This window comes from Hemitrygon akajei, chromosome 21 (assembly GCF_048418815.1).
Source record: "Hemitrygon akajei chromosome 21, sHemAka1.3, whole genome shotgun sequence".
Lineage (NCBI taxonomy): Eukaryota > Metazoa > Chordata > Chondrichthyes > Myliobatiformes > Dasyatidae > Hemitrygon > Hemitrygon akajei.
Genome location: NC_133144.1, coordinates 59,029,715 through 59,043,514, shown reverse-complemented (window position 1 = coordinate 59,043,514; position 13,800 = coordinate 59,029,715). Strand labels below are relative to the sequence as shown.

Below are 13,800 nucleotides of genomic sequence, written 5' to 3'. Positions count from 1 at the left end.
ATCAAGCCTTGAAGTGCATGGGCTATAGCAGCAGAAGATCACACTGTGTTCCACTTCTGTACCTAATAAATTGGCCACTGAGTGTAATTTGACTTTGATTTTACTGTTTCTCTAGTTTATTGTCTGAAATTGTAATTTACTCCCATCTAACCTTTATTGGGCAAGAATCCCTCAATTATCTTCGTGAAAACCTGCAGATCAGGTAATTTTCTAAATATTTTAAAGGTGTGTTGTATAATTATACTCCTTCTACTGCCATATCAACATGGCAACTTGTGTAGCCTGCAGCAATTCCCTCTGATAAGTCGCAGTCTGAAGCTTTTGATGATGTTCAAAGGTTTATTTATTATCAAAGTATGCAACTCTGAAATTCTTCTTCTCCGGGTAGCCATGAAATCAAGAAAGAAAAGAAATGCAGCACGATCATCAACCCCCAAAACCTTCCCTTCCTACACAAAAAAAAACAAACAAGAACAGAACAGGCACATCAATCCCCAAATCCCTCTTTCTTCAGAAAAAAACAAACAAAATGGAACAGGTGCATTGACTCCCAAATCCCCTGCCCACACAAAAAAATGAAGAAAGATCAGTGAAAGGCACAGAAGATAAAACTGAAAAAAGTCTGTAGTCCAAGTCCAAAAAAGCAGAAAACTTGGGCAACATTCTCTGGGCACAGCAGCAGGTTCTCCCCTCTTTGGTAGCAGAGTGATCAAAAGATAGGCAGCTGGCGCTCACCCTGCGCACTCACCTCAATGCTTCAGTCTCCCTCATCACTTTAATCAGCTCACATTGGAAGCTTTAATTGGCAGAATGGAGTCAAACATCAGCCTGCAGCCTTTCCCATAGCCTGCTCACCATGAGGTTTGTGCATGCTGCCTCTGTCTCCTGGAATGCTCTTGGACACTGCAGAGTGCTGAAGCACCTAAAGGATCTCCAAACTTCAGCATTGGCCTCAATGTTTCAGTCCCACTCATCGCTTTAATTGGCGAACAATGGAAGTTTTAATTGGTGAAATGGAATCAGATATTCGTTCGTGCTCTGTAGCCATCTGGAGGCCTGCCTGCCCTGAGGTTTCCGTGCGCTGCTTCCATCTCCTAGAATCCACTCGGAGACTGCAGAGTGCTGGAATACCCAAATTAATTCCAAACAGCGAATCACAGGCTACAACAGTTCCAGAATCACATCCAGGACAAAAAAACAAACATAAAAGATATAAAAGAACTGAAATGCATGGTTTCATGATCTATCCAAATGTTGACCAAAGGAGCGTTGTATGCAGGCGGCATCTTGACCAGAAAGTCAAATGTGCTATTTCCTGTTCCATGAAAACGGTGTGGCTTTACCAACGTTTTCATTTATAAATTTGTAAAATATTTACAGTGTGGGTTGCCTGTGTGAACTTATGCATTTATGTACTCCCAGTTAGTAGAAATTCTGTAGTGCTGTTTAGTGAGAGAACATGACTAGTGTGTCAAATTTGTTACCAATTTCCATTGCAAAGTTAGATGTGCGTATTTATAATGTGAATACATGAAGTTTGAAGGTACAGTTTAGCAACTGAGATTGGATTTGTCAGCACATCCTGGAGTAATTATCCATTAGAAAATAACACTTCATTGTGACCTTGTGTGCAGCTTAATAAAAGATTGCCTAGAACTTAAGAAGTTAGCACTTGTAATGTGATGTTGGTTTTCACTGCTGGTTTAAGCTAAAGGAATTCTGTAAAATGCCTTCTGCTTCAAGTCATATATATTTCAAATTAAAATGTTTGAGAGAGTAGCCATATCATAAGCCACCATTTTGAAAATTAACTTTGAATTTTGGAGTTCTTTGAATTAATTTCTAGTTATTGAATGAGCTTTGTGTGATTTCAGTGTTAAAACTTTAAGGCTGGACTTGAAACTACAGTGGAACTTCAGGCTTAAGTTATTCAGATTTTATTTTGGATTTCTACAAAACAATCTTCAGGAAAATGCTGGAGAATCTGAGCAGGTTATGCAGCATTTATGGAGAGGAATAAACAGTCAACATTTAGGGCCGAGATGTTTCATTAAGTTACAGGATGAAACATAGACTGTTTATTCCTTTTCATAGATGCTGCCTGGCCTGCTGAGTTCCTCAAGCATTTTGTATATGTTGCTCTGGATTTCCAGCATCTGCAGAATCTCTCATGTTTAAGAAAATGCACTTAAATTTAGTTTGTTTTATAAAATTGCAATTGAATTGGTTATGACAGTAGTATTTGTATATTCAGTGTCATCCGTTGCTCCTGTACTTTTCATAATGTGAACTTTTTTTTATCTTCTAAGTTACCTTGGGTTCATCTCTCACTAGGGTAGAGATTAGGAATAGTAAAGGGAAAAAAAAATCACTGGTGGGAGTTGTCTATCAGCCACCGAATAATAACACTACAGTGGTACAGGCAATAAACAGAGAAATATCTGAGGCATGTATGAATGGAACAGCAGTTATCATGGGGGACTTTAACTTGCACATAGATTGGGTGAATCAAGTTGGTCAAGGCAGGACTTCATAGAATGTATCAGTGATGGCTTTCATGAACAGCATGTTACTGAACCTACAAGGGAGCATGCTATCTTGGATCTGGTCCTGTGCAATAAGACAGGTAAAGTTAGTGATCTTGTAGTTAGGGATCCTCTTGGAAAGAGTGATCATAGTATGATTGAGTTTCTCATGCAAATGGAGGATGCAATCGTTCGATCTAAAACCAGTGTATTATCCCTAAACAATGGAGGCTTTGAATGACTATTTTGTGTTGGTCTTCACGATGGAGGACACATCTAACATGCCAAAGAGATGTAATGGATATGGTGGGAGGTGAGGTTCTCGATACAATGGCTATCACTAAAGAGGTAATGCTGAATAAACATGTGGGCCTGAAGATAGGTAAGTCCCCTGGTCCTGATGGAATGCATCCCAGAGTACTGAAAGAAATGGCAGAAGTTATAGTAGAAGCTTTGGTGATAATTTACCAAAATTCTCTGGATTCTGGGCAGGTCTTGGCAGATTGGAAGATGGTGAATGTCATGCCACTGTTCAAAAGAGGATGTAGGCAAAAGGCAGGTAACTGTTGGCCAGTTAGTTTAATATCTGTAGTTGGGAAAATACTTGAAGCTATCACTAAGAAGAAATAACGAGGCATCTGAAAAGAAATGGATCCATCAGGCAGATACAGCACGGATTCAGCAAAGGCAGGTCCTGTTTAACAAACAGATGGATGTTATTTTCTTGGACTTCCAGAAGGCATTCAATAAAGTGCCGCATAAAAGACTTACCATAAGATGAGGATGCATAGAGTTGGGGTGATGTATTGGCATGGATAGAGGATTGGTACCTCTATCCCAAAGGCTCCAGAGTTAGAATCCAAGGCGGGCCACCCACCCGAGCACGCTTTCCATCCGTGCCGAGTTGAGCATTGAGCTAGCTACTCGGCCTCATAAAAAAAAAATATGAGGGTCAAGTCAGGAACGTTCATATCGTGACCTGGTTAATCTGAAAGGAGACCAATCCTGACACCATGCGCCAGACAAGAATGGTTGACTGTCTGGTGTGACACGCTAAAAAAAAAACTAATAGGAAGCGGATAGTTGCGATGCATGGCTGTTACACTGGTTGGCAATCAGTGGTGAGTGGTGTGCCACAGGGGTCAGTGCTGGGCCCACAACTGTTCATGATATACATTAACGATCTGGAAGAGGGGACCAAGTGTAGTATATCTTAAGTTTGTTGATGATACTAAATTGAGTGAAGAAACAAACTGCAGAAGATACGGAGAGTCTGCAGAGAGATATAGATAGGTTAAGTGAGTGGGCAAGGGTCTGGCAGATAGAGTACAATGTTGGTAAATGTGAGGTCATCCACTTCGGAAGGAAAAATGAAAGAACATTATTATTTAAATAGCAAAAAACTTGCAGCATGCTGCTGTGCAGAGGGACTTGGGAGTGCTTGTGCATGAATCACAAAAGGTTGGTTTGTAGCTGCAGTAGGCTATCAAGAAGGCAAATGGAATGTTGTCCTTCATTGTTAGAGGGATTGAATTTATGAGCAGAAAGGTTATGCTGAGACTGTACAGGGTACTGGTGAGGCCACATTTGGAGTACTGCGTGCAGTTCTGGTCTCCATATTTGATGAAGGATATACTGGCTTTGGAGGCAGTGCAGAGAAGGCTCACCAGGTTGATTCCAGAGATGAGAGGGTTAGATTATGAGGAGAGATTGAGTTGCCGAGGACTGTACACGCTGGAATTCAGAAGAATGAGAACTTATAGACATATAAAATTATGAAAGGAATAGATAAGATAGAAGCAGGAAAGTTATTAACATTGGTAGGTGAGACTAGAACTAGGGGACATAGCCTCAAGATTTGGGGGAGTAGATTTAGGACGGAGATGAGGAGTATCTGCTTTTCCTAGAGAGTGGTGAATCTGTAGAATGCTCTGCACAATGAAGCAGTGGAGGCTACCTCAGTAAATATACTTAAGACAAGGTTGTATGGATTTTTGCATATTTGGGGAATTAACAGTTATGGGGAATAGGCAGGTAGGTGGAGATGAGACCATTGGTAGATCAGTCATCTTATTGAATGGCGGAGCAGGTTTGACAGGCCAGATGGCCTGCCTACTCCTGCTCCTGTTTCTTATGTTCAATTATATATTAATAAACAAATGTAATTAGCTGCTAATATATGCACAATTTATGCACTTGAAAGTTATATTTTGAAAGCAAAGTGTATGGTTAACATCTATGTATTAATAAGCCCTAATTTTTTTTGTTGAAGTTGTTGGAAGTGTGTTTTTATTATCAGTGAGATGCACAAAATTAGTAAGTAATTGACAATGTAGAATTTTGCAATTTTTATATCAGTTTTATAATTTCCTCTGAGGTGTGTAACGATGCAGCTGTTGATGCTTGTTTTCTATATGTTGCAGTTGGTGCTTCTCGAGCTGCGGTGGATGCAGGATTTGTGCCGAATGATTTGCAAGTTGGACAGACTGGGAAGATTGTGGCACCTGTAAGTATAGTTCTTGACTTGAAGTTGTTTTGTCTACTTAACAGTTTTATCTGGTAGGCTATAATGTCTGGGAGATTGGTAACTTGGTGCAATACCATTAAAACTGAGTTTCCAATGTGATTTAGAATTCTCAGAAATATTTACAAGCACCAGGATTTCCCTTTGTTTAATGACTGTGGATTAAACTAAACGTTTTGAATATGTATGTTTAGTTGCTTAAAGTATTTACACAGGGCAAGGCAGACACATCTGGCACACGAGCAGTTGATGACACTTTGATACAAAGAATGCTACAAGCCCTGAGAACTTTATAGGATTCAATAATTTCATAGAGTGTGACCTGTCAGGTTTCTGCTTAACTGCAGAACTGGTGAATTAGTTCCATTTAGTTAATGGGACTTGTGGCACAACTTGAAAGGAGTGACAAAGTTGAGTAACCTTAACCACTGACGGGTACATGGTGATCCTTGGCTTCAGTTTGGGCATGGCTCTCCAAAAATCTAAATGGGATTAGTTCCTTAAATGGGATTACTTACTTCAGACCTTTGTTGTCATTGCTTGTTCATACAATCATGCAGGTTTTCACAGTATGTGCTCTACGTTTTCACTAACATCATTTGTTCATTCAGAAAATGCTTTCTATTATGACAATTTATCATTAAATTACAACTAATGGCAGAATATATTCAATAGAAATATAGAAAACCTACAGCACAATACAGGCCCTTTGACCCATAATGCTGTACCTAACATGTACTTACTTAGAAATTACCTAAGGTTACCCATAGTCCTCTATTTTTCTAAGCTCCATATATCTATCCAGGAGTCTCTTAAAAGACCCTATCGTATCTGCCTCCACCACCATTGCCAGCAGCCCATTCCACGCACTCACCACTCTCTGCGTAAAATACTTACCCTTGACATGTCCTCTGTACCTACTTCCAAGCACCTTAAAACTGTGCCCTCTCATGTTAGCCATTTCAGCCCTGGGAAAAAGCCTCTCACTATCCACACGATCAGTGCCTCTCTATCAGGTCACCTCTCGTCCTCTGCCGCTCCAAGGAGAAAAGGCCGAAAGCCTCTTTGTGATATCCTACTACATTTTAGTTAACACGGGTCTCTCCGTCACCTTGTTTGACCTGGAGTTTACCCCTGTGTTCTACTTAGCGCGCATTATAGCCTCGTTCTGACTCCTCACTTTGATGTTTACAGAAGCAAAGGAGATTTGCCCTATAAATTAACAAGGGCACCTTTGCACTGCTTCTACTCTTGTTGAGTTGGTTTATAAGTTGGCCATGATGGAAAGGCAGAGCAGATTCGGGGCCTTATGGACTAAAAGGTATTTCCTTCATATTCAAATACAGGGATTCAGTTTTCTTTATTCCCTTAAACATCTAAAAATCAAGGATTTTATTTTAAACTCTAATTTCCTCATCATGTTAAAGGTAATCAGTATTTCTAATTAGTATAATAATGTTTAAAGGAATAAAGTAAATTGAATCCCTGTATTTGAATGTGAAGAAAATGTCTTTTGGCATGTAAAGCTAATTGGTTGTGTGGATTCTGCCATTAATTGCTAATTTAATGATAAATCTACATAATAGAAAGCATTTATTGCAGCAGCAAATTGTGCTTTAATGCACATGGGTATTTTGATTTGGGATTTTAAATCCCTAAAGATATTTTTTTACTGCCAACAAACATGACTGGGATGCACTAGTTCCATTAATTTGCAAACAAGGGGTACAAGCTTCACAGTGTGTAGCAAAGGCTTAAGAAGTCAAGTGCTCGCTTTAAAATCCTCTTTGTTTTATTGTGTATGTCTGGTTGCTAATCCTATCAAAATATAAATGTGAGGTAGCAACATTTGATCAAGGATATTTTTCCAGACTTGAGCTTATTCCTACTTGCCAACATTAACTGCATGCGAATTAATTACAACATAATTTAATTCTTGAAAAAGCTCTGCATGAACCTTTTGAGCCCCAATTTTCTAACTCATAACTTTCCTCCAATTTCAAATCTCTGCCAGAATTCATTAATTATTGCTGCAACTTCTATTTTCCTTTGAGCTGTTGTAAATGTGCTGTTAAAATTGTGCTTCTGTCAAAATAAGAGAACTTCGATGGATAGAGAGCTGGAGTTCTTAGTCAGTTTGGGGATATGGTTAACGTGCCACTGACCTATTAGCTTTACTTTTAAAACTAAATTTGAGTGTTATAACTAAGAAAAAAGAATCACAGCTGAGTAGGTGCACTGTGATTGATAATCAGTATATGTTCTGTACTAGTTATGTATTTTGCTTACTAACTTTCTAGAACTTCAGAATTTTTAACTCAAAAATATTTCCTATGAGAGATAACTAATAGTGAAAGTAAATTCCATGTTGGAACCGATATTGATGGATTTCCATGGTGTACCATGTGTGGAGCTCAGTGCTATTTACGATAATGGACTAACTTGAATGGTATTTTATAATTTTTCTTAGGTGCAGATCCCTATTATTTGAAAGAAACATTTGGTGTAGATTTTTGTTCACCGAATGGTATATGCAGGGTTAATGGATTAACATTCTGACGGAACATTTTTTTAGAATCTTTCATTTAAGCTTCAATTAAAGGATACTGGGCATTACAGAGTTTCACTAAGGAGCATTGCACGTTTCCTGCGGCTCAGCCAGAGCTCTCAATGGTTAGTGAAACCCATAAGTGCATAGACATAATGTGTCCTGAGAATACACAGAGCCTCTAAGCACTGAAGTGCCCCACAAAGCAGCCATAAGTGCAATAATGTTGTTCTCTGAATGGAATTTTGAACATAAGACATAAGAGCAGGATTAGGCCATTTGGCCCATCGAGTCTGCTCTGCTGTTTGATCATGGCTGATTTATTATCCCTCTTAATCCTATTCTCTTAACTTCTCCTTGTAGCCTTTGACACCATTTCTAATCCACTATTATCTACTACCCATTATTAAACCACTACTTAAATATACTCAGTGACTTGCCCTCTACAGCCGTCTGGGGCAGTGGATTCCACAGATGACTGAAGAAATTCCTCCTCATTTCTGTTCTTAAAGAGATGCCTTTCTATTCTGAGGCTGTGCTCTCTGAATTTATTTATGTGTATTGCTTGAATATGATTCTGTTAGACTCTCCCCATCTCCCACCCATTTACATATCATGCTCTCTTCTCATTGCTTCCATCAGGAAGAAAGTGCAGGAGCCTCAGTGCTCACACCCCTAGGTTCAGGAACAATTATTACCTCTCAAATCTTCAGGCTCTTGAACCAAAGAGGATAACTTCACTTGCCCTTTCATTGAAATATTGCCACAAACTATGGACTCACTTTCAAGGACTCTTCATCTCATGTTCTCAATATTTATTGCTTATTTATTATTATTATTATTTCCTTTTTGTATATGCATAATTGTCTTTTTTACACTGATTGAACGCCCAAGTTGGTGTAGTCTTTCATTACTTCTATTATTTTATGCATTTATTGAATATGCCGACAAGAAAATGAATCTCCGGGTGGTTGTATCTGGTGGTATATTTCTACTTTAATAATAAATTTATTTTGAATTTTGAACTTAAACCTGAAACAAGTAGTAGAGCATCCAGTGACTGAGTTTAATTCATAGAATGGGCTGAAACTTTTTTTTATTACCAGGAGTATTAACCCACACAGTACTAGTGCAGGGTCTTGACCTGAAATGTTGACTCTTTATTCCTTTCCATCGTTGCTGTGTCTGATCTGCTGAGTTCCTTTAGCATTTTGTGTGTTACTCTGGATTTCCAGCATCTGCAGTACCTCTAGTGTTTAAATTTAATACCAATCTGTACAGTGAAAATTAAATAGAGAACTGAGTTAGTGTTTTAATGCAGACACCTGATTTTGTTGTAATGTAGTTTCCAACCTTTGATATATTTACAACTGACTGTATTTCATGTCCTTGGTCTAGTTGTGAATCTGATTCTGGTGAGGCAAGCTGGCAGTATGTAGCTGCTTATTCATGGGGCTTGTCTGCATGCTAGATTATTGAAAGATTGGAACAGACCAAGGCCATGTAAGCAAGGCCCTCTGTTAATGTTTTTAAATTTTTTGTGTAATTTAGAATTTTTGGCATGGGCCATTAGGCCTAGCTGGTCCATATTGGTGATTTTAGGATCTGCTGAACCTCATCACTCACCTAAACTGCTTGACCCATCCTTAGTCGTAGAGAGCACCACAACACTGAAGCAGGCCCCTCTGCTCTTCCAGTCTGTGCCAAGCTGTTATTCTGCCTAGTCCCATCGACTTGCACCTGGACCATCGCCATCATGTACTTATCCAAATTTCCTCTTAAATATTGTAATCGACAACACATGTGTTTTAAGTCCTCCAGAAAACGCTTTTAGAACTAGCACCAATACAATACACAAGGAAAAACATCTCTATAGCAATAAGTAGTAGCAGTACGTTAACCAAAATAATACTTAACATCCTCAAAGTGAACTGATCTGCGGGATGCTGGCAGACATTTAACTTTTTCCTTATAACATGTACACCCAGTGGCCACTTTATTAGGTATAGGAGTGGAACCCAGTTTGGTCTTTGCTGCTGTAGCCCATCCACTTCAAGGTCCGATGTGCTCTGCTCTTCTTTACACCACTATTGCAACACATGGTGATTTGAGTCTCTGTGGCCTTCCTGTCAGCTTGAACTGGTCAGATCATTCTCCTCTGACCTCTTTTATTGACAGAGGGTTTTCCCCCATAGAATTGCTGCTCACTGGATGTATTTTGTTTTTCTCACCATTCTCTGTAAACTCTGTAAACTGTAGACGGTTTTGTGTGAGAATCCAAGGAGATTAGCAGTTTCTTAGATACTCAAATCATCCCATTTGGCACCAACAATCATTCCTTCTGTTCCTTTTCCTTTCATCATCTTATCTAACCTGCGGTTTAACAAGAGCGGGAATCACATCTAGCATGGTATTGACTCCAGGTATGATACTATTATCCCAGAGGCAGAAAACATTGTACTCTTATATGTCGGAGTAGTGGAGCTTACAAGTAAACTGCAAATCTGATATTAAATGGGAAGGGGGGGGGGGGGATGGCTAGATAATTCATGGGGAGGTGAATGCATTTTTTGTGTGGTTTTCAAGTATATTCTAATCAGTACCCAAGGAAGTAAAGCACTTGTGAAACAGTTTGGCACTTTACCAGCAAATGCACAACAAGGTTAAAGATGTGTAGATGGTGCATTTTAATTATTAAAATCAGATGATAAATGTTTGCGTCTGCTCAATTTTACTTGCTTATCAGAAATGCCGCATTTAAATTTCTAATTAGCCTTGTGTGCTAAGTGGCTAGTATATAAGATAGTTCTTGCTAAGATTCTTGCAGAAAATCATGTAAATGTTCATTGCAGTAAAGGAAAACTGGTTAAATGTGTGTCCAGGTGCAAATTTGGTCACATAGATCTTTGCTCTATCAAGTATTTTGATTGACTCTCGGAGAAAAACACAGACACAGAACTGACCCTTTGGCCTACCAGAAGATTCCCACCTAAGGTAGTCCCATTTTCCCATGCTTGGTCCATATCAAGGGTTCCCAACCTTTATAATGCCAGGGATCCTTACCGTTAACCAAAGGATCCATAGATACCAGGTTGGGAATCCCTGTTCTAAACCTTTCACATCCTTGTATCTGTTCAAGTGTCTTCTAAATGCTGTTAGTGTACTCGCTTTAATTGCTTCTCCTGGAGGCTCATTCCTTATAAAAAAACAACCCACTGGGTGGAAAAAGTTACTCCTCAAGTTCCTACTAAATCTCTGCCCTCTTCAACCTACTACACTCAGTATGTACACCTGCTCGCTGATGCAAATAACTAATCAGCCAATTAATTATATGTGCAAAAACTCAATGCATAGAAGCATGTAGACATGGTCAAAAAGTTCAGTTGTTCAAACCAAACATCAGAATGGGGAAGAAATGTAATCTGAGTGATTTTAACCTTGTTGGTGCCATATGGAGTGGTTTGAGTATCTCAGAAACTACTGATCTCCCGGGATTTTCATGCATAACAGTCTCTAGAGTTTACAGAGAATGGTGTAAAAAAACCAAAAAAAAGTCCAGTGAGCAGTGGTTCTATGGGCAAAAATACCTTGTTATTGAGAGGTCAGAGGAGAATGGCCAGACTGGTTCAAGCTGACAGGAAGGTGACAGTAACTCAAATAACCACGTTACAACAGTGGTGTGCAGTAGAGCATCTCAATGCATATGTTAAACCTTGAAATGGATGGGGTACAGAGGCACAAGTCCAGACCAAGTTGCACTCCTGTACCTAATAAAGTGGCCAGTGAGTGCATGTCCTCCAGTTCTTGATTGTGCATCACAGGAAAAGCCCTGGCAGAACACAAAGAGATAAATTGAACAGAAGTAGTTTGCCCCAACATGGAAAGATTTCCTCTCCTTTCGCTTTTAATCTTCTAATTTTAATTCTTTTTGATACCTTCCCAGAGTTGTCAATGTAAAAGACTCTTGTTTCTGGGAAATTGGATGCTGGTTTGTCTAAAATAGAATTTTAATCAGTTCTCAAACATGTTGTAAATTGTTAATTGTAGCTACATACATTTAGACATAAGGACTTTAACCTTGCAGTGAATATAATACTTGTATAAAATCTGTTTGCTCCTTTTATTGCCATGAATCAAATCCTGTATCTCTATGAAGTTATATCAACAGATGCTTTAGATTCCTGTATTTATAGAATGCATTAATGCCTAGAAGAAATAGTATAAAGTATATTAAGAATAAGGTAAATGGCATATTAACCATTTAACCATTTAAGTTTAGACAGAAATAAAGATCATGGTAATGTGTCTGAAAGAATAACTAACACAATAGTAAATATTCTTATGAAAATCACATACTATGTTTGCAAGTATTTTTCTTGTCTTGAGAATTTGCATCCAGGGATGTAGTTTTGTAGCTCAAATCTAGTATCATTTTTTGGTACACCATGGCTGAAATTAAGCTTCTGGAAATGCTCCATACAGATGAAGGAGCTGACTTGAGATGTTTAATATTTTTAATGATTACTAAGCACTAACTTTCTCTGGCAGTTCTTTCTCCGAGATATTTTTGAATTTCTGGACGGCAGGTCATTGACTTGTACTGTTTAACTTGAATTAAATGCTGTCTGCTTGACATAAAAGTTTGTAGCATATAAAAGCAGAATTAGGCCATTTGGCCCATCCAGTCTATTCCACCGTTCAGTCAGGGCTGATTTATTTTCCCTTTCAACCCCTTTCTCCTGCCTTTGACACCCTTATTAATTAAGAACTATCAACCTCAACTTCAAATGTACCCAATGAAGTGGCTTCCACAGCCAATAGTGGCAATGAATTCCTCAGATTCACCACCCTCTGGCAAAAGAAATTCCTTCTCATCTCTGTTGTATTTGGAGGCTGAGGCTGTGCCATCTGGTTGTAGATTTCCCCATTATTAGATACATTCTCTCCACATCCACTCTATCTAGGCCTTTCAATAGTCAGTAGGTTTCAAAAAGCTCCCCCATCATTCTTCGAAACACCAGTGAGTACAAGCCCAAAGCCATTAAACGCTTCTCATTCATTAACATTTTCATCCCTGGGATAATTCTCATAAACCTATGGACCCTCTCCAATGTCAGCACACTCCTTAGATATGAAACTTAAAATTGCTCACAATATTACAATGTGGTCTGACCAATGTCTTATAAAACCCCAGCATGACGTAATTGTTTTTTTTATTCTAGTTCTCTTGAAATGAATGCTAACATTGAATTTACCTTCCTTAGCACCAACTCACCTGTGAGTTAATCTTTAGGGAATCCTGCATGAGGACTCCCTGTTTAAAAAATGTCTACACCTTTAACTCTTCTGTCAAAATGCATCACTATACCCTTCCCTAAACTATTTTATCTGTCTCTTCTTTGTCCATTCTCCTAATCTGTACAAGTTCTTCTGTAGACTTCCTGCTTCCTCCACTACCTGCCACATCCACCTGTCTTTGTATCATCCACAAACTTGGCCACAAAACCATCAATTCCATCAACGAGATCATTATCATATAATGTGGAAAGAAATTATCCCAACCCTGACCCCTGCGGAGCACCACTAGTCACCGGCAGCCAACCAGAAAAGGCCCTCTTCATTCCCAGTCTTTGCCTCATGGGATCCATTAGAAGTTCAGGACGCATGACACTACACTGGTACTCCTGTGGAGTATAGGGTGGCCCCTGTTGCTTTTCAAAGCACAATTGGGAAAATATTGTTCACCGAGTGATGGTTTGAATTAGCAGATGGCATAAGGTAGCCTGAAAATTAAGCAAGCTTGTGGTAGAGTGCATCTGTTTGTATATTGTCATGTACCTCTGAAGTGTGAACGTGTCTGATTAAGTTAACATCTCACTCTAGCCTGAATAACTAGTACTGGGTTGCTGCTAATACCTGAAGCACTGTTCATTGGAGGCAGTGTTAGTCGTACAATTTTTTTTGTAGGTCTTTCTTAACAGGATGCAGATTATGTGTCTTCACGTAGTAAATTGAATACAGAAAAATTAGCTTTGGAGATTTGGATCAACCCTGGCAATTTGCTTTAACGTAGAACAGTACAGTACAGCACAGCATAGGCCCTTTGGCCCATGATGTTGTGCCGACCCTTTAACCTACTCCAAGACTAATCTAATCCTTCCTTCCTACATAGACCTCCATTTTTCTTTAATCCAATGCCTATC

General features: G+C 39.0%; 1 protein-coding gene across 1 annotated transcript in view; it reads left to right on the top strand.

The window, feature by feature from the left end:
* Nucleotides 1-13,800, top strand: part of etfa (electron transfer flavoprotein subunit alpha) — an 82,701-nt gene that overhangs the window by 25,532 nt on the left and 43,369 nt on the right. Inside the window, exon 9 of the mRNA XM_073025525.1 lies at nucleotides 4,949-5,031. Coding sequence (XP_072881626.1) covers nucleotides 4,949-5,031 — 83 coding nt within the window. The remainder of the gene's footprint in view (nucleotides 1-4,948; nucleotides 5,032-13,800) is intronic.